Source organism: Terrapene carolina, unplaced genomic scaffold (assembly GCF_002925995.2).
Source record: "Terrapene carolina triunguis isolate 2854851 unplaced genomic scaffold, T_m_triunguis-2.0 Scaffold62, whole genome shotgun sequence".
NCBI classification, from domain to species: Eukaryota; Metazoa; Chordata; order Testudines; family Emydidae; genus Terrapene; species Terrapene triunguis.
This window is the reverse complement of record NW_020664413.1, coordinates 52775609-52800076: the sequence shown is the minus strand read 5'-3', so window position 1 is coordinate 52800076 and position 24468 is coordinate 52775609. Positions and strand designations below refer to the sequence as shown.

Here is a 24468-nt window from a genome sequence, read left to right as displayed (position 1 = left end):
GCCTGTGGCCTCTAACAGGACATGCATATTGCCCACCTGTCTTATACAACTGTCTGCTAGTAGCAGACTGCACAAGGCATCTGGTGACTTTAAAAAGCATTGAGACCTTAAATTTCTTTAAAAAAAAAAAAACACTTTATGGACCAATATGTTTATTAATTAGTTCTGAAGTAGGCTAGACGGTTTGCCGCTCCAGGTCAATGGGGGCTGCGGGAAGGGCGGCCAGCACATCCCTCGGCCCGCACCGCTTCCCGCAGCCCCCATTGGCCTGGAGCGGCGAACCAGGGCCAGTGGGAGACGCGATCGGCCGAACCTGCGGACTCGGCAGGTAAACAAACCGGCCCAGCCCACCAGGGGCTTTCCCTGAACAAGCGGCAGACCGGCTTTGAGAACCACTGTTCTAGAGTATGTCTACACTGCAGCTGGTGCGCAAGATGTCAACCTTGATGGGATATGTAAGGGTTAAGTAAAGACCTGGGAAACCACTGGTGTGCTGACATGGTATTAGGGAGTAGAAGCACGGGCCGTTTCTACGTTTGATAAATAAAATCCCATCCTTTTCCCTTCCCTTCTGCTTGCTAGGGATAGATAAGCATTGCAGCTGCATAAGGAATGTGGTTGTCTAAAGAATACCCTCCCTTCTTTTTCCAGCTACATAAACGAGCTTGGGGTCATGGCCCCTTCCTCCCTTTCCTATGAACTGCTGATTAAGGGAACTTGTGGCTGCAATTACTACAAAGAAATGTATTTTTAAGGTTAAAAGGTCTGTAGAATATGCTTAATGATATAAATAGAGGCGGGGATAATTATATCGAGTATATGGGCATTCATATTACTAAATAAGGGTTTTGGGGGTGTTGTAGTAAATGTGGGTATTTACATATTAACTTAGATAAAAGTGTGTGATGTGATTAACTCGGGGCTTACTCGACAACTGGGTCGAGGGGAACAAGTACCGCAATAAAGAAGCCTGTTTACTTAATCTGCCTCTGGGTCCTCCTGCTTCTTCTTTTCATCTCTAACAAAACTGTGATTTTTCATACACTACTTCTACCAGACTGTTTTGGCCATTCTTCTGAGTAGATCCTGGCATGTCTTGCAATCTAGATGTGATGGAGCAGATAGCACTACAGCCTCATCAGGGGAAGATGAAGAAGTGGCAGCTGGAGCAAGTTCGGAAGCGTGGTGATGTTTCTCAGTGGTCTGAAGTTGTGGTGGTGGAGCAGGAAACTCCTGAGGTTATTGACTGGGTTGAACTCTCAGACTCTACAAGGGAGTCCACTCTTACCCTGGAGTTGATAGAGGAGATGGGTCTTCTAAAGTGAAGAGGGCCCTAGGAGCTTAGTAGGACCAGGAAAGAGGGCCACAGGCATGTTGTCTACAAAACATGCGTGTGTGTATACCCATCAGGTGAAACACCAGTCCTTATAATGTCTGTGCCTGTTTTGATTGTACATGCACCCTTGGACTCCCCATCAGAGAAGAGACTCTCCCTGCTCTTATTTGAGACTGATGAAGAGAATGCATAGTCCTGCTGTAGAAGTGGAGCAGACCTAGTAGGAGTCCCTAAGCTTTGTTTAGGGACCTCCCTTATCGGTGCTGTATATACAATCTGTGCCAATCGCCTGCCAGAGCTTGGTATTCTAACTGCTGAAGGTAGTAAAGGACACTCAGGAAATTCAGACACCACCAAATCCCTCAGTACCACGAAGCTCAGTGTTGATACAGCCAGTACTGATGAAAATAAATTAGAAATCTTCAGGGCTAGAGTAGACAGTGTCAATGACAATGATACTGATGAAGCTGGTGAAGCTGATACAGAAAGCACTGTTGTTGAACTCCTTAAAAACAATACTGCAGCATCGGTGCAGGTGAATGCGATGGGCTGTTTTTACGTCAGTACCGACATATGGGTACTAGGGTGCCATGGGAAACCATATTCAAGCCTTGAGCAACCCTTAAGACAAGGCTAAGCTAGGCTCTCTCTGCCCTTTTTTCTTAGAAAGTCCTATTCAGTGATCTATTCTTTGGAAGAGCAATGATGAGGCCCCACAACTCTCAGACTTTGGGATTTGGGAACAGAAACCTCTGTGGACTAAGATGAAGTGGCTGGAGCCTGGGAACTGGTAGTGGCCGGGGCACTCTTGGAAGAAGACTGCTCAGATCCGAGTCTGTCTTGTGTACTGGACCAGAAGCAGGTCTTAGATCTATCCAGAGAAACAGTTTACGTGAGCGTCTCTTACTCTGAGTTTGTTTTGAAAATGAACATCAAATAGAATATTTGGCTAGTGAAGTGCCCTCACCTAAACAAAATGAACATTATGAGTGACCAGCATTAAAAGATATATAGCCATCTTGCATAAGGGCCAATACTTAAAACAGGGGGATTTTTGTTCGACCATAAAGGATAAAGACCGGGTACCAGGTAACAAAGACAAAAAAATAAAAAGAGAGAGACTAAAAAGGGAGCTTAATAACCCAAACTACAGAACCATCAAAATACGATATTAAAACTAGCCTACAGTCACTAACTATGCTGCTGCTCTAGAGTAAAGGACACTAATAGCAGTTCCATTTTTCAGCCATGTGCAATAATAAAGATCTGAGGGATGGTTGTCCTTGCTCCACCCTTTTGTGCTCTTGGAGGAGGGGTGCGAGGGCACTTAGCCCATGCAGGCACCCTAAAAGACTCCACACCAAGAGTGGAACACACATCAATCATCACTGAAGTTAAGATTTTGTCACGATTATTTTAAGTAAAAGTCAGGGACAGGTCGTAATAATAATAATAAAAAAAAAATAACGGAAGCCGGTGGCCTGTCTCTGACTTTTACTAAAAATGGAGGAGGGGGGGCATGACAGGGGATGACTGAAGCCCGAGGGGTGTATGTGAGAGAATGACCCCTGCTGCGTGGGGGGAAGAAGGGGGAAGAGCACCCGCTGCTTGTGCGGCTGACAGCTCCGGCCCCACTGGAGGTCCACGGAATCTCTGACTTCCGCGACATAAGCTTAGCCTTAAACATCACTTGAAGAAGCAACGTTTGTTAAATTTGACATTTGTCAAGAATTAACCTGCTAGCCATCAAAGCAGCATATTTACCAACAACCTTTTCTAAACATCCAAACGGATCTGTTTGGGACCAAATATATGCAGTTTTAGGATTGACCTCCACTTAAAATCAATCATGGACTGCCTTAGAGTATCCAAACACATCCTCACCCAGCAGCAAAAATCAAAAGATAGGCTAGAAGGATGACTTTGTCACTGGGAGAGCAACAAGTGGCATTAAACAAGTTTTTGTATCTTAACATGCAACCCTGAGAGTGAAGGAATTTGGTCAGATGAAAACCCAAACAGGTGGGACACTGCAAAACACTGGAGGTTTTCCCCATGAATTTACTATACTATATTTTTTAAGAGATAGCAAGGTATGAATGGCTGTCTAGATATTTGCCTGTAGGTTTGCTTTATTTTGTGCAATACAAAAAAAATAAGTTACACTGTCGGGTTATTTAAAGTCACAGATTTCATACAAGCAGAATAAGGTAATGCGAAACGATAATCTTACCATATCTACCAATGCAACATAAAGGAACATGCCCGCGGTGACTGCAAAGATCCATAAAGTGATGTTATTGGCATACTGTCCAACAGCTGTGCCTATCAGCATCCCTACGTAAGCCATCATAGCAGACAGGAGGTTGTACACAATGGCTTGCTTTACTGTCATACCTGCTTTAAGCAGCACGGCAAAATCACCTGAAATTGAAAAAGAATAATGAAAGTTTTTAATTGTCATGATCCCACAAGAGACTAAATAGATGCATCTGCCCTCAGTTATATTATCTAATCTATCTAAGGAACTACTAAAGTGCCTATCGCTGTGGCAAACATACTGGAGGCTTTTTTTAAGGGGAAAAGGGGCAACAGCGTATGACTACATAGCCTACAATACATATCACTTCCTTGATTAAAATTTAGTTTCAAAGGCAATCATGACTCATACTAGCTGATGAGGGGCATTAACAGAGCTCTGAAAGGATCCCAATCCAGCCCTCCCAACTACAGTGCAGTTATAGTTAGTTAGATCTGTATGTACGAAAAGAGAGAAGTTCAGAGAGTGGGGTGCTGGCTTTTTAATGAAAAATGCAGGTTCATTCTTGACCAGTCCCTCAGATCTTATTAGCGTTCTTCTCATCTTGACAGATTCTACTTTGCATGTGCATAAGGATGATAAACAGGCATTAGTGCCAGAAGGGAGCTACAGCATATGAAGTTGGAAGCACTGGGGAAGGGAAGAGAGTGATGGTCAAACAGATTTTCAGAAGAAAGCAAGATTACACAAATCCACACTGATTTATACATTACTGGCTTGCGATGTTACATTAACCTTGTATCCTATTGTGATGTCAGTATTAAGTATTTGCTACACTATGATTATTTCCAACACTAATATAGGTGTAGAGAGATGGGGTTTGCACCTCCTTTTGTTGGTTTATTTTAAAGCTAGTTTTAGTAGAAATCACCTGTGTCCAAAGATGCAGGACAATAGAATTTCCAGTGCAGTGGACTTGCCCCAAGTTCTATTTCAACAGTTCTGTTTCTGTCAAACATATTATTTGTGAATTCTGGGGTGAAAAGTGACACTGATGCACCCCATGAGAACAGAAGACTTCATGTCCGATGTAATGCAATATTTGGGATTACTCACAGTGATCTAAAACTGAATGTAAGTAGCAAGCATCTCCCACTGACAATTTAATCAGAGTTGACAGTCAGATGAAAAAAAAAAAAAATGGTTACCTACCTCCCGTAACTCTCGTTCTTCAGGATGTGTTGCTCGTGTCCATTCCATTCTAGGTGTGCACACGCCCACGTGTGCGGTTGCTAGAGATTTTTGCATTAGTAGGATCCGTAGGGTCAGCAGTGGCGCCCCCTTGAGTGCCGCACTCATGCGCCGGTATATCAGGTGCTGCCAACCCTACGCCCTCATTTTCTTCTTGCCGGCAACTCCAAAAGAGGGGCAGGAAGAACAACAGTTAGGAGAGGTAGGTAACTGTTGTTTCTTCTTCAAGTACTTGCTCATGTTGATTCCATTCTAGGTGACTCACAAGCAGTGTCCATGGAGGTGGGCTCGGAGTTCATGGTCTTGCAGCATTGCCCTGCCAAAGCCAGCATTGTCCTGGGCCTGCTGGGTCAGTGCATTATGGGACTTAAACGTGTGGACCCATGACCAGGTAGCAGCTGTACAGATCTCTTGGATCGGCACCTGAACCAAGAAGGCTGCTGCTGATGCTTGCGCTCTAGTCGGGTGCACTTTGACTATCACTGGTGGAGACACATTTGCCAGCTTGTAGCAATAACGGATGCAGGCCGTGATCCAGGATGAAATCCTTTGAGCAGACACTGGGCGACCTTTCATCCTGTCTGCCACTGCAACGAACAGCTGCGTTGATTTACAGAACAGCCGTGTCCTGTCGATATAGAAGGCCAGTGCCCTCCGGACGTCCAGGGCATGTAACCTGTGCTCCTCTTCGGATTTATGAGGCTTTGGAAAGACCAGTAAGAAAATGTGCTGGCTGGTATGAAACTGGGAAACTACCTTGGGCAGGAACGCCAGATGCAGCCGTAACTGGATCTTGTCTTTGTAGAACACCGTGTAGGGTGGTTCTGACGTAAATGCCCTGATCTCAGACACTCTGTAGGTGGATATAACCGCCACCAGGAACATAACCTTCCAGGAGAGGAGAGCAGGAAGCCAGAGATTCGAAGGGAGCCCCATGAGTCTCCACAGCATGAGAGTCAAATCCCAGGGAGGGACAGGATCCCGGATGTGAGGATAAAGACGCTTCAGACCTTTCAAGAACCGGGCCATCATGTCATGAACGATGACCGACCTGCCTTGGAACAGAGGGTGAAAAGCCTCAAGAGCAGCTAGGTGGACCTTAATCGACGACAGGAAGAAGTTCTCAACTTTGACGTGCAGAAGATAATCCAGGATCACTGGCAGCAAGGCCTGTGTGGCCTGGACGCGTTGATCCGAAGCCCAGCACGTGAATCTTTTCCACTTTGCACGGTAAGTCGCTCTGGTTGAGGGCTTTCTGCTACCCAGCAAAACCTGCTGCACCCGGATCGAGCATTCCCACTCTTCCGCATTCAGCCACCCAGCAGCCATGCTGTCAAGTGCAACGCCTCCAGGTTCAGGAGACTGCTGTGGCCCTGGGACAGCAGGTCCAGCCAGAGAGGGAGTCACAGCTGCGTGGCTACCGAAAGGTCCAGCAGAGTGCCGAATCAGTGCCGGCGAGACCATTCAGTGGCTATCAGGATAATCTTTGCCTTGTCCTGTTTAATCTTCACGAGGACTCTCTGGATCAATGACACCGGTGGGAAGGTATACATCAGGGCTCCCGACCACGGAAGCAGGAAAGCATCTGACAGGGAACCCCCATCCATCCCCCGGAGCAAACAGAATATGTGGTATTTCCTGTTCTGACGGGACGTGAACAAGTCCACCTGGGGAATCTCTTACTTTCGGAAGATCATACTGGCCACCTCCAGATGGAGCAACCACTCGTGGTGAGATGAGAAGGTCCTGCTGAGGCGATCTGCTAGCACAGCGTTTCTCAAACTGGGTTCCGTGGACACCGGGGGGGTCACCGAGGGCCTCGCTGATCAACTCCCCTCCTTCCCCCCAGCACTAAAAATCCAGTGGAGCAGCGGGACTAAGGCAGGCTTCCTGCATGCCTTGGCTCCGCGCCGCTCCCAGAAGCGGCCAGCATGTACCTGCGCGCCAACTCCGCAGCTCCCATTGGCTGGGGGCCTTGCCTGTGGGCAGGGACAGCGCGCGGAGACCCCCCGCCCCCTGCCTAGGAGCTGCTGCCAGAGGGATGTGCCGGTCGCTTTCAGGAGCCGCCAGAGAAAAGCGCCACCTGGCCAGAGCCTGCACCCCGCACTCCCTCCTGTATCCCAAACCCCTGCCACAGCCCAGAGCCCACACCCCTCACACCCTCCCAGGGACATGGGTCAGGGGTGGAGTGGGGGCAGAGCCTGGGGCTGAGCAGGGAGGCTGGGGGAGGGGGTCCCTGAACATTTTTAAATCAAAATGAGGGTCCTTGGGTTGCTGAAGTTTGAGAACCGCTATGCTAGCACATTCTTGGTCCTGGACAGATACGCTGCTACCAGATGAATGGCATGTTGCACACAGAAGTCCCAAAGGCTGAGAGCTTCTTGGCAAAGGGCTGACAATCTCGCTCCGTCATGCTTGTTATGCAATACATCTTGATGATACTGTCCGTGAGAACCTGCATCACCTTGCCCCTCAGGTGGGGCAAGAATTGCCCGTAGCTCCCTGAAATTGATGTGAATGGCCAGATCGTGTCACAGCCAGCAGCCTTGAGTGCTGAGCTCACCCAGTTTGGCTCCACATCCCAGGTCCAAAGCATCAGAGACCAGGCTCCGCGACAGGGCTGGAGCCATAAAGGGAACACCCTCCAACGCTGACCGAGGGTTCAACCAACACTCCACGGACGACAGGATGTGATCTGGCACCCTGACTACCTGGTCTAGATCGTGTCGATGTAAACTGACAGCAGCCACGTTTGCAAAGGCCGGAGCTGGGCATGCATGATTGACCAATATGTATAGGCTGCCACATATCTTCCTGTCTGCGGTTGCTAGGCTATGAGCCATTGTGAGCGGGTGGTTCTTCACATGGGAGATTAGGTCTGACATGGCCTGAAAAAGCACCTCTGGAAGGAAGGCTCTGGCTCACGTGGAGTCGAGAACCGCCCCAATGAACTCTATGCACTGGACTGGCCTTAAGGTGAGTTTTTTTCTCGTTTATCAACAGACCCAGGTCGCAGCAGGTGAAACGCACCAGATTGAGGCTTCTCTGCACTTGTTCCGGAAACCTGCCCTTGATGAGCCAATCATTGAGATACGGGATGACCTGGACCCCTCTGAGGTAAGCGGCCACTGGTGCCATACATTTCATGAAGACCCTTGGAGCCGATGAGAGGCCAATGGGGAATGCCATAAATTGGAAATGGCATTTGCCCACTAAAAAATGGAGGAAATGTCTGTGACCTTGGAATATGGAGATATGGAAATAGGCGTCTTTCAAGTCGAGGGCACCGTACCAGTCTTCCGGATCCAGGGAGAGGATGATGGAGACCATGCGAAATTTCAACTTTTTGAGAGACTTGCTGAGGTGTGGCAGGTCCCAAATGGGTCTGAGGCAGTCTTTTGCTTTCAGGATTAGGAAATAATGGGAGTAGAATCCTTTCCCTGTCGTGTCCCGAGGGACCTCCTCCACCACCCCCACGTGCAGGAGCTTCTCGACCTCTTGGATGAGGAGTTGCTCATGAGAAGTGTCTCTGAAGATGGATGGGAAGGAGGGAGGGGTGGAAAGAGGAGTGGCCGAAAATGGCAGGGTGCAACCTTGAGACACTATGTCCAGCACTCAACAGTCTGAGGTGACTCGGGACCGGGCTGAGCAGAAGGGACAAAGATAGTTGAGGAAAGAGCAGCGTGGATCATGGGAGGTGATTGGGGCATCGCTCTCGACCGCACCTTCAAAATGAGTGTTTCTGGACCCTGGGGTGTTTTGCTGGGCTGGGCTGCGCAGGTGAGCTGGAGGAAGGGTGACGGTGGCTGAAACTAATGCCTCCGTCCCTTCTCCTTGCAGACCCTCTGCCAAGGCCTGGGCGGCAGCCGGAACGGCTTTCTCACAGGCTGCGATGTATGCATGACCAGCGAGCGAAGGGTGGCCCTGGTGTCCTTTAGTCCATGAAGCATCACATCCGTCTGGTCCAAAAAGAGACCATTCCCATTCCCCCCTGCATGGAGGTCTGCATTTCTTGGGAGAGTCCGGTGCTGCCAGGAGCTGCACCTCATTACCACCGCCGACGCGACCACCCTGGCTGCCAAGTCCGCTGCGTCCCATGCCATCTGGAGAGAGCACCTGGCAGCCACAGTGCCCTCCTCTGCCAGGGTGCCACATTCTTGGGCCAAACCCTGCGGGAGGGACTCCTTGAACTTATGGATGGAGTCCCATAAGTTACAATTGTATCAGCCCAAGAGGGCCTGATGGTTTGCCATATGGAACTGCAAACTGGCCGTTGAATACATTTTTCTTCCAAACAGGTCCCCCAATCATTTGGCCTCTATTTTTGGGGGTCGAGCTGATATGCCCGTTTGTCTCTTTAATTGGCCACAGAAACCACCAGCGATCCTGGGGGACGGTTGGTGTAAAGGTATTCAACCCCTTTGGCTGGGACAAAGTATTTCTTTTCGGCCTGTTTTGAGGTGGGAGGGATAGAGGACGGAGTTTGCCAGAGGGCCTCGGTAATTTTAAGGACGCCACCGTGAAAGTTAGTGTGACATCATAAAAGCTTTGAATACAGCTGGGTGGAACCCTTAAGGTATAGCTGTAAGTTTTCAGCATTTCAGTTTATAGAAAATGGATCTTCAGCTAAGAGAACAGTTCTCACCTAGATTTTACTTAGAGCATCCAAAATTCCAACTTGCATTTGCCCCCTCTAAATTAGGTCTCATTTCTTCCAAAATGCCTTAAACCCAATCATCACCAACTTATCATCTGACTGCAATGTGAAATTGAATGACTCAATGCTGATGTGACCCAACCAAAGAGAGTGACAGATGCTATACAAGTTTGCCTTTATAGCTCTTCCAGAACTCCACCATACTATGCCTCCCCTGAGCATAACAAATGCAGAGCTGAAATGTGGGTAACTGTTATTTTAATGTTCCTTTCCATGTGTGACTCATCTTGTATTTCAATATTTGAACTCTTTGCAGAAGTGTGGCATATACTAAGCCACTTAGCTCCCTCTCCAATTACTTTAAAAGCTAAAAATCTTTATTTTCTCTGTTTCGAGTTTGCTTTTATAAGCTCAAGATGCTGAACACATGATGATGCTAAAAATTCTCATCTACTCAGCATATCAGTCATGCTGACTTTTATACTTTGTTATTAAAATTACTTTATCTCTTAAGCATCTTGAAGTAACAAACTGTGATAGGATTATGTTATCTGAATAAGGTGAATGTTTTGTTTACAGACAATGAAAACAGGGAAATATACAATGTATTTCCTTGATTTAAAAGAAGATTTTATCTTGCATAACACTGAAGTTTGTACAGGGAGCCTGGTAGAGAGAGCACTGAACTTGGACTCAGGAGATCTAGGTTTTCTTCCCAACTGTGGCACTAGTCTGCTGGGCGACCTAGGGAAAGTCACTTTCCCTTCCTGTGTTTCAGTTTCGCCATATGTAAAACAGGGAAAAAACTGACCTCTTTTGTAAAGCTTTGAGATCTGCTGATGAAAAGCACTATATAACAGCTAGGTATTATTATGATTCTTCATTTGGCTCAAACAATCTTTTGGCTTTAGAGAAATAGGAGACTGATAGAATCATTATCTAGTCCATCTGGTGGAAGGTTTTACACTATGATGTGCATGCAGTTTTGGATACAGTAAGATAGTTTCAAAGCGATTGATCTACCGACTACTTTCCTGCTGACGGCAGCTACAAGTCTGCAACCTACCGTGCTCGGTGAATTGTTGTGTTTTCAACACAAATCTCATCCATACCTCTAGATCATCTTGTTTTTCCAAGAGACAGATTCACAGCTAATCTGTTAATTCCATGAATTCCCCCCTGATTAAATATTTTACCCACTAGGTAACAGATTTCTACCAGGTAGCTATCATATCCAAAATGCTTATGAACACGGTAGTATTTCTAGTCACTGACTTATTGTTGAGTGGTAACAGAGATATCGATCAGGATTGGGGACCTCATTGTTCTACGTGTTGTACAAATAGACACACACACACAGTCCCTGTCTGAAAGAATTTACAAGCCACACAGAAAAGTGACAGAAAGTGTGGTGGGGCAGGGATTCAAGCTATATATCTAAACACACACAATATTTTAACATATTTTTAATAGGGAAAGTAAATCTGACTGTCCTCATCTGCCTGAAGCCATTTTTAGTTGGCTGATTTTTTTTATGCGCATTGCGACAGAGATTAGGGTAACCCAAATGATAGTTGAAGAGTGAGATATAATGCCTGGTATTTACATCAGACTTTCCGAAACTGCATTAAAGCATAATCCTTCTCCTCACTTGCATCAGCATCTTTTTGCCATTAACTTTAATAAAAGTACAATCAGGCCCAGAATAAGGATTCTGGAGATTAAGAATATTTGTCAGAAGAGGTGTTGTGGCATAGTCAAATTTTATTATTCTGATTTTTAAAAGTTAAATTCAGTTTTGTTTTCTTAATAATGCAAATTCAAATAAATTACCAATTTCAGCACCATTTAGCATTCAGTGTTTTTTCAGCAGTAAGCACTATTTCAAAAATTATTAGCGGACAAGACAAAATGTTCTTAAGAATATGATCTCTCTAGATTTTCATAAATTTGCAGAACACTGGAAACTGAAATATCCTGAAGTGTTCTGATTGATATATTTTATTAGTCACTTATTCTGGGACTAATTTCACTGATAACGATTCTCAGGTGCAAGATTACCAAATCATGCAAGAAAAAAATGGTTACTAACCTTCTTGTAACTGTTTTTCTTCAAGATATGTTGTCATGTCCATTCCTATCAGGTGTGTGCGCGCTGTGTGCACGATTGTTGGAAAGTTTTCCCTTAGCAGCTCCCATCAGGTCGGCCGTGGAGCCAACTGGAGTGGTGCCTTTATGGAGCTCAATATATAACCCTGCTGACCTGGCCCCCCTTCCGTTCTTTCTTGCTGGCTACTCTGTCAGAGGGGAAGGAGGGTGGGTATTGGAATGGACATGAACAACACATCTTGAAGAATGGTATGAAAATGAGACACCACCTTGTAAGAAAAACTGGGTGAAGCCTGAGTTGCACCTTGTCCTTGTGGAAGACCGTGGAAGGTGGATCAGAAGTTAGTGCCTTCAGCTCAAACACCCTCTTAGCTGATGTGATAGCGACCAGGAAGGCCATGTTCCAGGACAAATAGAGCAAAGAGCAAGTTGCCAATGGGTCAAAGGGGGGCCCCTATGAGCCTGGATAATACCAGGTTAAGGTCCCATGTGGGTACTGGCTGACAAACATGTGGGTATAACCTTTCCAGCCCCTTCAAGGAACACCCCACCATGGGATTGGCGAATACAGAATGGCCGGACACTCCCGGGTGGAAGGCTGAGATGGCCGCAAGGTGCACTTTAATAGAGGACAGTGCAAGGCCTTGTTGTGTCAGGTGTAGGAGGTACTCTAAGATGAGTGGAACTGATGCCTGTAAGGGAAGTGTATGATGCTCCTCACACCAGCATGTGAACCTTTTCCACTTGGCTAAATAAGTGGCCCTGGTGGATGGTTTCCTGCTGCCGAGAAGGATGTCATAAAGTTATAGACTTTAAGGCTAGAAGGGATCATTATGATCATCTAGTCTGACCTCCTGCACAACGCAGGCCACAGAATCTCACCCACCCACTCTCGCAACAAACCCCTAACCTATGTCTGAACCACTGAAGTCCTCAAATCATGGTTTAAAGACTTCAAGGTGCAGAGAATCCTCCAGCAAGTGACCCGTGCCCCACGCTGCAGAGGAAGGCAAAAAAACCCCCAGGGCCTCTGCCAATCTGCCTTGGAGGAAAATTCCTTCCCGACCCCAAATATGGCTATCAGCTAAACCCTGAGCATGTGGGCAAGACTCACCAGCCAGACACCCAGGAAAGAATTCTCTGTAGTAACTCAGATCCCACCCCATCTAACATCCCATCACAGGCCATTGGACATATTTACCGCTAATAGCCAAAGATCAATTAATTGCCAAAATTACGGTACCCATCATACCATCCCCGCCACAAACTTATCAAGCTTAGTCTTGAAGCAAGATATGTCTTTTGCTCCCACTGCGCCCCTTGAAAGGCTGTTCCAGAACTTCACTCCTCTGATGGTTAGAAACCTTCAATTAATTTCAAGTCTAAACTTCCTGATGGCCAGTTTATATCCATTTGTTCTTGTGTCCACATTGATACTGAGCTTAAATAATTCCTCTCCCTCCCTGGTATTTACCCCTCTGATATATTTATAGAGAGCAATCATATCTCCCCATAGTCTTCTTTTGGTTAGGCTAAACAAGCCGAGCTCTTTGAGTCTCCTTTCATAAGACAGGTTTTCCATTCCTCGGATCATCCTAATAGCCCTTCTCTGTACCTGTTCCAGTTTGAATTCATCCTTTTTAAACATGGGAGACCAGAACTGCACACAGTATTCCAGATGAGGTCTCACCAGTGCATTGTATAATGGTACTAACACCTCCTTATCTCTACTGGAAACACCTCGCCTGATGCATCCCAAGACCACATTAGCTTTTTTCACGGCCACATCACAGTGGCTGCTCATAGTCATCCTGTGATCAACCAATACCCCGAGGTCCTTCTCCTCCTCTGTTACTTCTGACTGATGAGCCCCTAGGTTATAACAAAAATTCTTGTTATTAATCCCTAAATGCATGACCTTTCACTTTTCACTATTAAATTTCATCCTATTACTATTACTCCAGTTTACAAGGTCATCCAGATCTTCCTGTATGATATCCCAGTCCTTCTCTGTATTGGCAATACCTCCCAGCTTTGTGTCATCCGCAAACTTTATTAGCACGTTCCCACTTTTTGTGCCAAGGTCAGTAATAAAAAGATTAAATAAGATTGGTCCCAAAACCGATCCCTGAGGAACACCACTAGTAACCTCCCTCCAGCTTGACAGTTCACCTTTCAGTATTACCCACTGTAGTCTCCCCTTTAACCAGTTCCTTATCCACCTTTCAATTTTCATATTGATCCCCCATCTTTTCCAATTTAACTAATAATTCCTCATGTGCCCTGACTGGGAGTGGGGTGGTTTTCACTTAGAATTTCTAGCCCGCCATCTGTAGAAGTCTTGTCTAGGATGAGGAGGGTAGGACTGTTGCTATTGGGGCTGGGGCTTGAAATGCTTTCGCTGGGGTATGCATCCCCAGCGACTTCATCGTTGCCCAGGAGTCCTTTAAGCTATGCAGCTTAGAATCAGTCTGGTCTGAGAATAACTCTGTGCCCTCGAACGGAAGGTCCTGCCGGGTTTACTGAACTTCTGGAGATAGCCATGCACCCCTTCTCATGGCTCGACCAGACGAAAGTATGCGGGCGGCAGAGTCTGCCGCATCCAGGGAAGCTTGAAGGGAGGTCCTCGCCACTGACTAACCTTCTTCAATGACAGCCATAAATTCGGCTCTGGAGTCTGATGGTATAAGCTCATTAAACTTCAACAATGAGGCCCACGAGTTGAAGTTGTATCTGCTAAGGATAGCTTGTTGATTCGCTATCCTCAACTACAGGCCCCCAGTTGAATAGACCTTTCTACAGAATAGGTCTAACCATTTTGACTTCAGAGTTGGCTCCTGTTGCCCGTCTTTCTTTCTCATTAACTGCAGTGACCACTAGGGAACATGGCTGCGGATGAGAAAACAAGTACTCGTATCACCTGGACAGGACAAAGTACTTGCATTTGACGCCCCTTGCAGAAGGGGGAATGGATACCGGGATCTGCCAGAGCTTTTGCACATTGCTCTGTATGGTTTTAATCAGGGGCAGAGTGCTCTGGACAGGCCCTCCGGTGTAGGATATCGACCACAGGGTCCTCAGGTTCGATAACCTCCTCCGCCTGCAACCCCATGTTGCGGGCGATCTGCGTAGTAGGTCCTAGTGTGCCCTATTCTCTATCGGTGGAGGTCCAGAAGCCGGGGCCTCTGCCACTGCGTCAGGGGACGAGGATGAGGAGGCTAGGCATGGCACGGGGTCCTCTTGTCCCTCAAGTTCTCTCGCCTCCTCCTGTTCGATATCTGGGCCCTGCCTGCTCATGGGAAGTAACTGTCTCCGATCCCTTAGGGGCCGGGCGATCACTAGGTGGTTGGGGTGCTCTGGTTTCGGAGATGACCAAACGAGAGCCCCTGGAGAATGAAACCCGGGCCTGGTGATAAGCCCAGGGGGTCCAAAAGGGCCACTGCATCTGAGGCTGCCAGTGCGGAGGCCAAGCTATAGGTGCCTCGCTCCTATGTCTGTGGGAATGGTGCTCATTGTGGCAGGAGTAGAATTATTCCGCCTCCAAGTCCAACGACTCCAATCTGGACCTGGACGACCACAGCGACGCTGACCGGTATTGCACAGGGGATTGATGCTGATGCCCCCACACTGGGGATCGGTGCCGAGAGCTGGGCACTGGAAATCGGTGCCACTTTGTCAGTGCCGGCGATTGGTGCCGTTCCAGTGGTGGCGGTGATCTGGATTGCCTGGGCGGTGCCAGGGATGAGTGTAAGGAGTCCCAAAATGCCTGCCGGTGCCTGGGCGATGGCGAGCGGTGCCAAGGAAAATGGTGCCATGCAGAAGAAGAATGCCGCTTCATAGCCGGCTTCCCTCTAGATGGTGCCGGGAGTGGAGGTACAGGGGGCTAGTCCCTGACCGCCAGGGGTTGCGGTGCCATCAGTTCTATGAACTCCCTGGCAGCTTTGAAAGTGTCTGGGATGGAGTTTAACTCCAATTCCTCCACCTGGAACTGCCTGCCCAGGAAGTCACTGGGCGCCAGACTCAATGGTCCCCCTTTTGGGAGCTGAATGCTCCTTCCCTGGACACACTGCTGATGCACCCAGACGCTGACACACCTTTGGCCTCGGTAAGCGGCCTCTGTCAGTTTTCTTCCACTTGTGTGGTACCAGCAAATGGGAATGGTACCGGGTAGTCTGCGGTACCGGGGAGCCATGCAGAGGGTCTCTGGACTCTTTTCTCAGTGTCGTATCGTGCACCGAGGCTGGAGCGCTGCATACTGATTCGGTCAGCACCGAGATCCTGTGCTCCGAGACGGATTGAGGACGGAGAGCAGACTCCATCAAAAGCTGTTTCAGACAGAAGTCCCGCTCTTTTTTCCATCCTGGGTCGAAAGGACCTGCAGATTTTGCACCTGTCTGTTTGGTGCTCTTCCCCCAGACACTTCAGGCACACATCGTGGAGGTCGCCCGTTGGCATGGGCTTACTGCAGATCCCACACGGTTTAAACCCTTGGCCCTGAGGCATGCCCCAGAGCCAAGGGAAGGAAAGGGACAGGATGGAACCCAGGTCCTTAACCAAAAGTATAACTCCTCTTCTATTTGCAGGACCCCATATTAAACAGGGTTGACTGGTAGTGGACACAGTATTCCTCCTTATGAGCTCTTAGTTGAATGAAATTCACAGATGCCTATCTCTGACAGAACTCTAAACTATGCTAAACTAAGAACTGAAACCTATGCTAAACTACAGAACTAACGAACAAGCTAAGGGAAGCACTTGCAAGGCAAGTGAACGCTGTTCTAACAACCGTCACGAGTGGTAAGAAGGAACTGAAGGGGGGTTGGGTCGGCAGGGTCATATATTGAGCGCCATAAAGGCACCACTCCAGGGGCTCCATGGCCAACCCGACAGGTGCTGCTAAGGGAAATCTTTCCAACAACCGTGCACACAGCACGCGCACACCTGATTGGAATTGACATGAATAAGCACTCGAAGAAGAATGCGAAATTTCACTTCAACCAATGCCCATAGATCACAAAAAGCCTTCTTCAGACGGAAATTAACTGACAGCTGAGCAGAAGAGGATGAAAACAGCTGGTTAAGTGATTCAATCCATCTGCTTCTAATTTTGGGCTTGTCTTCACGTGCAGCACTACAGCGGAGCAGCTGCACCAGTGCAGCTATGCCACTGCAGTACTTTAGTGGAGACACTCCTATGTGAACCGGAGAGCTTCTCCCATTGGTGCAGTTAATCCAGAGAGGCGGTAGCTATGTCAATGGGAAAAGCTCTCCCATTGAGATAGTGCTTGTCTACGTGAGGAGTTAGGTGAGTATAATTACATCGCCCAGGGGTGTGGATTTTTCACACCCCTGAGCGACATAGTTATACCAATATACGTCTGTAGTGTAGACCTGGCCTTAATGTAGTCAAGTAATGGTCATAAATAACATGCACGTCTGGAAAGTACTTAAAATGGCAAACTGAAGTCACTAAGGCCTTGGCTACACTGGCGCAGCGAAGAGCCAGTGTAATCAGAGCCTGCAGCGCTGCAAGCTATTCCCCTCGGAGAGGTGGAGTACATACAGCGCTACGAGAGAGCTCTCGTAGTGCTGGCGGCGTGACTACACTCGTGCTTCACAGCGCTGCCGTGTCCCGAGTGTAGCCAAGGCCTTAGAAGAAAAATATTTAAACTAACTTCTGCATACCTGGAATGGTTCAGTATTATTCTTTAAAAGTAGGTCAAAAGTACTTGCTAATTTTTACCCCACCTTTTTAAGTGTGTATATAGAAGTCTCCTCTCTCATATAGTGAGCGCCACCAGAAGCAACATATCCTGACTGCAACTCTCTCAGCTTGCCTGAAACCAATTGTGAGTGATCCTTTAAAACTCAGTATAGGTCCTTTGCCCTCCATTTCCGTCAGAACTGGGTCTCTGAGGGTACGTCTATACTTACCTCCGGGTTCGGCGGTAAATCAATCCCGGAAGTGCTCGCCGTCGACACCGATACTCCTGCTCCGTGAGAGGAGTACGCGGCGTCGACGGGGGAGCCTGCCTGCCGCGTGTGGACCCGCGGTAAGTACATTGTAGTTCGAACTAAGATACTTCGACTTCAGCTACGTTATTCACGTAGCTGAAGTTGCGTATCTTAGTTTGAACTGGGGGGTTAGTGTGGACCAGCCCTAAGAGGAGGCTCCCTACAGTGATAGATCAGCCAACCATTACCTTGCACCTAGACAAAACTTCTCCAGCCTCCTGGACAGGAAGCGGAACACCTGTCATCTTTGGAGTCTGTCGCTGAATTTGGCAAACAGACAAAACTAAGTAAATGCACAAAAATGACTGCCAACTGTTTACACCTAGGCTGAGTTTGGCTAGACCATCCAAGTGATTCAGTGCCATTCAGTGAACCCCAGCAAAATACAGGACTCAGTCAAATCCAAACCAAACATGGAAATGTGTTATAAAATGATCGTCTCCTCTTGTTCTCCACTAATGTTGCTCCGGGACCCTCCAGTGCAGAACACTAAATCACTGGTTCCCTCCCTCTCTTTCCGATGAAATGCAAAACCCATGGTCCTGACCATGTGGAGTAAAATCTCACAGTTGTGTCTCTCAAGAGTGGAGGTGTTAAATGAATTCCATTATCCTGAACAAATTCTAACTCCAATAACATACATTCCAATTCCTTAAATTCCCCAGCAGTTTCACTTCTTGTCCTAAACTGTTGTGTGTAGCATTGTTGTCCAATACTAAAAACTTCTGCAATACCCCATCTATAATCTCTTATCTGTCTCAGAAAAATGGTGGCAGGCTAAATCTGTATTTTACTTCTATAGCGCTTTTCATCCAAGGATCTCTAAAAGCTTTACAAGTATTTTGTGGCTTTACTCCTCTCTTGGAGGGGCACAAACAGGCCCCAGCTAGGTCCTCTCCGGGTAATAACAGACATTAGTTGGACGAGTCATTCATGATATGCTTGTTTGAAACACTAGAAGTGACCTCTACTACTAAAGTATGGTGTACTGGAGACAGCAAGAACAGAGAGCAAAGACAAAAGGATCATTTTGAAGAGAGAAAACCTGCCAACATTCTTTTAATCCCGGTATGATCATTTTATCCTTTCCCCCAGTCTTAAAAATCTTTAGAAATGAAACCATGGCCTCAGATAATAGTGCCTCAAAAGATCTTCCAGTTACAAACCTTCTAGGGGGTGGAGAAGACTGCAAACGGCAGAGCTGTAATTCAGCAAGGGAAAATAGTCAAGGAGAAGTGGGATTGTAACATATCACTACCCACTGAACTGTGAAAAAACATCTGTAAAACAGCAATGCTAATGCTAGCCTTAAAGAATAATTGCTTTAAAAATTCTCTTAGTGCCAATGGATTTCAGTTACATATACCTGCCTGGAAGCCCTAATTTGCAAAGAAGCAAAATATTCTCCCATACTTGGTCTACTATGAATTGTATAGACGCTGATAATCCATACCCACCACCCACCAGGGCACATGCCAAAACAGCAGCAAGATAGCTGCATCTTAAAAAGTCATGTTCATAAAATTTTCCTTTTTGCCTATGCAATTTTTTCTCTAATATCACATATGCAATGTGATGCAGCACACCTCTTTTATTTGCAAGACCCCATATCAAACAGGGTTGACTGGTAGTGAACACAGTATTCCTCCTTATGAGCTCTTAGCTGAATGAAATTCAGATGCCTATCGCTGACAGAACAATAAGGTCACAAGTGCGTGACCAACCGACAATGTACTCAAATGTATTCAGTAAGAACATTCTAATAACATGCGTTCTGACAGTTTCACATGCAGAATGGATGGTATACTGATGACACTAGATTCCTACTAAAATACAGACTAATGTTCTGATTATACACATTGAATAAATGGCCTAGTATAATCATGTTCTGTATGTGAGTTTCTTCTGGTGTAAATGGTCACCCTAATGGTTTTCACATTGCATTTTGTTTACCCTCATTACTATTGTGATAACCCATGGATATATTTTTCATATAGTAGCTTTTCATTCAATGTCAAAGAGACCCAAAACAACCACATTTGACGTTTACAGAATTAATTACCTAATTCATGGGGAAGCTCATGACAAAACACTGCTACAGATGTACTAATTCCTCCTGTCAATCCGGCACTAAAAGCTGCTCCTGGAAAAATAAGATGCAAATAACGGTATTTTAATTTTATTGGCTATGTTAAACAACAATCAATAGATAGGTAATGTAGAGTTCCCTTTGCAGAGATTCCAATATTTTTCAGCATACATGTGAAATATTCAGAACAGTGGACTTTCTACTTCCAAAGACACTGGTAAGATCTGGGTGAATCTGGATGGATGATGCTATAACAGAACCCAAAATGCCACAAAAGCTGCTTACTTCTGTTCCAATTTCTCTCTCTAGAGGATTGTCTATGCTACAAAATTAGGTTGTCTTATGTTAGGTCGACCTACAGCCACCACAGCAATTAAATCAACTATTGGCGTCCACACTACCTTCCTTCTGCTGGTGGTGCGCGTTCTCACCGGAAGCGCTTACACCGACTGAAGTGGAGCATTGTGGGGCACTGAGAGCCAGAGTGTGGCACCGATAGCCACAGGGGGCTTACAGCTAGAGCCCCACCCCCGGGCTGACCAAGATGTGAGCCCAGCATGGGGCTCAATTTCACAGCAGGGAGCCTACCAGGAATGAAATTGACATTCTTGTCAGTTTTACAGCTGCTATTATTTCACATTTCCCCTCCAGCTCTGGCTGTCAGTGTGGCACTGGGCTCACAGCTGGCGCCCCCGGCCTCAGGGCTGATAGCAGGAGCCACAGACAAAACGTGAAACAATAGCAGCTGTGAAGCTGACAAGAATGTCAATTTCATTCCTTGTAGGCTCCCTGCTGTGAAACTGAGCCCTGTGTGGAGCTCACAGCTCAGGCTGTCAGCTCCAGGGCAGGGGGGGATTCCAGCTATGAGCCTGGCACCCATCTGACAGCTCAGGCGGTCAGCTTCAGGGCGGGGGTGGGGGCACACAGACCCAGCTATCAGGGCACTGAGTTGCCCTAACTACATCGACCTAAGCACTATGCCTCTTGCAGAGGTGGAGTTATTAAGTCAATGTAATGGGCAACTTACATCGTTGGGAGTACCACTGTAGTGTAGAAACTGTAGTGTAGAAACTGACAAGAATCCGCTATGTTTTTTCAATTTGGCCATACATTTAATTTCAGTCTTTATTATGGTGTTTTAAAAAGTTTCCATGCAGCTTGCAGGCATTTCACTTTTATGACTGTACCTTTTAATTGCCATTTAGCTAGCTTCCTCATTTTTGTGTAGTTCCCCTTTCTGAAATTAGCATAGACAAGGCTTGCACTATAGCTGCTGGCATTTTTAAACACCAAGGTTCTTAGACCTGCTCTGCGCAAGATTAAACAAAATGCTAGTGGCCACCTGGAGCCTCATCTGTACTAGTCCTCCTGATATTACTGTCACCCATAGAACTTTACCAATGGGAAATGTTACCAAAATTACCTATGGTAGGTACAGCCATAGAGAATATGCTCAACCCCTTATATTTACTTACCAATTGCTAAACCATCGCTAAAATTGTGGATGCCATCTCCCATAATTACCATCCAAGCTATATTAGCAATTCCAGTATCTTTCAGGTCCTTTCCAGAATGGCAGTGACCATGGGAATGATGGGAATGTTTGTGATGCCAGTGATGGTTGTGTTTCCTAGCTATTTTATCCTCTCCATGGTTGTCATCATACTCTGTATCATGAAGATCATGGTCGTGAACAGAGTGAGAGACGTCATTGTAAGAATGGTGCATGTGGTTTCCATCTTCTACAGACAGAAAGTTTTTAGGAGGGGATTCCAACTGGCCATCTAGATCAGTTAGTTCAGTTTCATTAAGTCGATCTTCAGATACAACTGAGTCATCGGCACCTGTATTAAAGCCAGAGAAAGAGACACGGTGCATTAATTCTTAAGTAAGAAACCACCAGCAAGCATGCCATTGCATATCAATGTTTTCAGATATTCAACTGCTTTGCTAAAACACAAGAAGAAAACATAGAAGCCTATTAAACATTCCAACACTTCCCAAGCTAAAGATCATTGTATCCGCATGCAGCAGGAGTAACAAAGAATTCTCTTTTTTGCTCTCTTTACTGTGGCGTGTTTGCAGGTCATGCAGAAATCTCAAATGCAATGCAACTGCTCTGCACAATAAGTCATCTGCAGTACACAGAGCCACTTTCAGCCTGACCTAGCTTGTACCTGATCATTTGCTACTGACATATTTAGACAAAGCTCATGTTTTAGCAGAGTTAAAAGCAGAAAAAAAAAATGTCAAGAATACAATAATAAAATCTCTTACAGGCCAAAGACTGAGGACAAAGTGCACTGAAAACTTTACATGGTTATTTCTGTATGCATGCGCACACACAGGTAATCTAACCAGCACTGGAGTGCAGCAACCTCTGTGTCTGAACATGGCAGCTCTTTAAAATTATTTGTACTGCACCTTTCTTATATGTGCTTGTTTCACAACGTAGTAGATCAGTGTGATTAGTTTTATAAGAGTGCCAGAACTAATTTTACTTAGAAGCCACAATGACAACAAAGAACAATGAAAAAGGTGAATCAAATGCTGGGAAGTATTTAGCATGTTCCAGGTGCAATAAGTTTGCTGGTGTCAACTCAGGTCGAAGTGATAAAATGATCTAGCTGAGAGAGAGGGGTTTCAGGAACGATAAATATAATAAGGGTTATTTCACACTGGCCAAGAAGATAACCCATTATTTCAAAATCAAAGTTAAGCAACTCTTAAATGTTCTTTGACACTTTCTTAAATCCGTTTATGCAGACAGACAAAATTACTGGACAGTTTCTCACACATTATTTTGAGACTATTTCAAGAGAAGGACCTTAATCTAAGTGGGATGATCCTTACAATGACAATGGTATTGCAATTCAAAAAGCTGTAGGCTCCTATAGTTAAACAAAAGAATTGTTTTGTTTTTTATTATGGGGAAGATTTACTGGATGGTTTCAGCACTCTGCCAATTAAGTGAAAAGAATATTTTATTTTTCCTTAGAAGCCAAATTCCCATCTTCTATTAAAGGAAAGGAAAGCCATCTAACACACCAAAGCTCTCATAGCAGAGAGTGTTTCAGTGCTTCTATAACTATAGCTGGGGCTTGCAGTCTTACACGAGGACAGTTGATTAGGTAATACTAGTCTTATTAACAAAGATTTACAGAGAGGAAGTGCTAATATACAAAACCATAGGTTACATGCAGTGACGCTCTTTGCTTTGAGTCTCAAACGTCAAGGACAAATTCTCAACATTAATGTCTACCTGCCAGGGGTTTGAGCTGAAGCCAGTCAGCATTTGGCCTATTATTCAGTTTGTGTTCTGAAAGCTTCCTTCCAATTGGTGATTCTTCAGTCTTCTGTTTTTTCTTGCACCACTTCTGGTTAGACTGAAACAGATAACTGTCAGTACCTAGTTTGTAACAAAACTGAAAGGAAAGGAAGATTCACTGAAGTTTTGTCATACATATCACTTTAATATTCAGTAAGATTATCTTTTGATGTGGATCTTAGAACTACAGAATTTCAGATATTCATGAAGATCATCACTGATACAGATTATGGGAATTTTCAGCTATAGACCATAGACCTACATAATCAAATAATGTATAATTTCCTAAATTAGCACAATTCATACACAGAATACATCATCAATGCCTGTTGAATTAGCCAAGAGACACTTCCCATACAGAACTGTTATATTCGTTTAATTTGTTCAAGTTTAAAATTTGCATTTAATGAAGAAAATTTGCTTCCTTCCTGTTTGGTGTGCTTTATGACCAAGACTTCAGGCTGGGACTGGAAGATATATGTAAATCCATGCACCCTATATTCACAGCCTATACACAATTGTAATAATCTTTGTACAAAATACACCTTGTGAAGTATCACTTGAAAACTAATAACTTGCTGGTCAATAATATCATTTTGAAATGTGTGTTGCAACATTATATGTAAAGTTATGAACATAAGATGAAACTATGATGGAAATGTGTTTACCAGACAAGTCTGGGGAGGGGTAAACCTGTTTCTCAAAGACAAAAGACAAGCTGATGCCTCTAGCCAGGTGTCAAAGTTTACTGACAATCACCTATCAAGTGGCGATTCTTTAGCAAGGAAGGGGAACAGGAACAGATCAATCAGCATTTTAGAAGACAACATGGAAAGGACAGTTACCTGTTCCGTAACTGGTGTTCTTCGAGATGTGTTGCTCAGGTGTATTCCACTATAGGTGTGCGTGCTCGCCACGTGCACCGGTGCCGGAAGTTTTTCTCTTAGCAGTACCCGTAGTGGGGGAGCACCGCTGTGACCCCTGGAGTGGTGCCAATATATCGTGCCATAAAGGGGGCTGCGTGCTCCCCCCATCCTCAGTTACTTCTTGCCAGACAACTCCGACAGAGGGGAAGGAGGACGGGATGTGGAATACACCTGAGCAACACATCTCGAAGAACGCCAGTTACGGAACAGGTAACTGTCCTTTCTTTTTCGAGTGATTGCTCACGTGTATTCCACTACAGGTGACTCCAAGCTATACCTGATGGAGGCGGGTAGGAGTTTATATGTAAAGTTTAAGGGTTGCCCGGGCGGAGCACCGCCCTACCAAACCCAGTGTCATCCCTTGTTTGGGGGACGATTGCATAGTGCGATGAAAAAGTGTGGACAGAGGACCTGAATAGGGACATGAGCCACATAGGCCGCTGATGAGACCTGGGCTCTCGTCGAATGCGCCTTCACAATAGGAGGCGGGGGAACCC

General features: G+C 45.9%; 1 protein-coding gene across 1 annotated transcript in view; it reads right to left on the bottom strand.

The window, feature by feature from the left end:
• Positions 1-24468, bottom strand: part of SLC39A10 (solute carrier family 39 member 10) — a 62794-nt gene that overhangs the window by 3628 nt on the left and 34698 nt on the right. The window contains exons 7-10 of the mRNA XM_029910592.1: positions 22980-23142; positions 21193-21561; positions 19691-19771; positions 3570-3760 (exon numbers count right to left, since the gene is read on the bottom strand). Of these exons, the coding sequence (XP_029766452.1) occupies positions 3570-3760; positions 19691-19771; positions 21193-21561; positions 22980-23142 (804 nt within the window). The remainder of the gene's footprint in view (positions 1-3569; positions 3761-19690; positions 19772-21192; positions 21562-22979; positions 23143-24468) is intronic.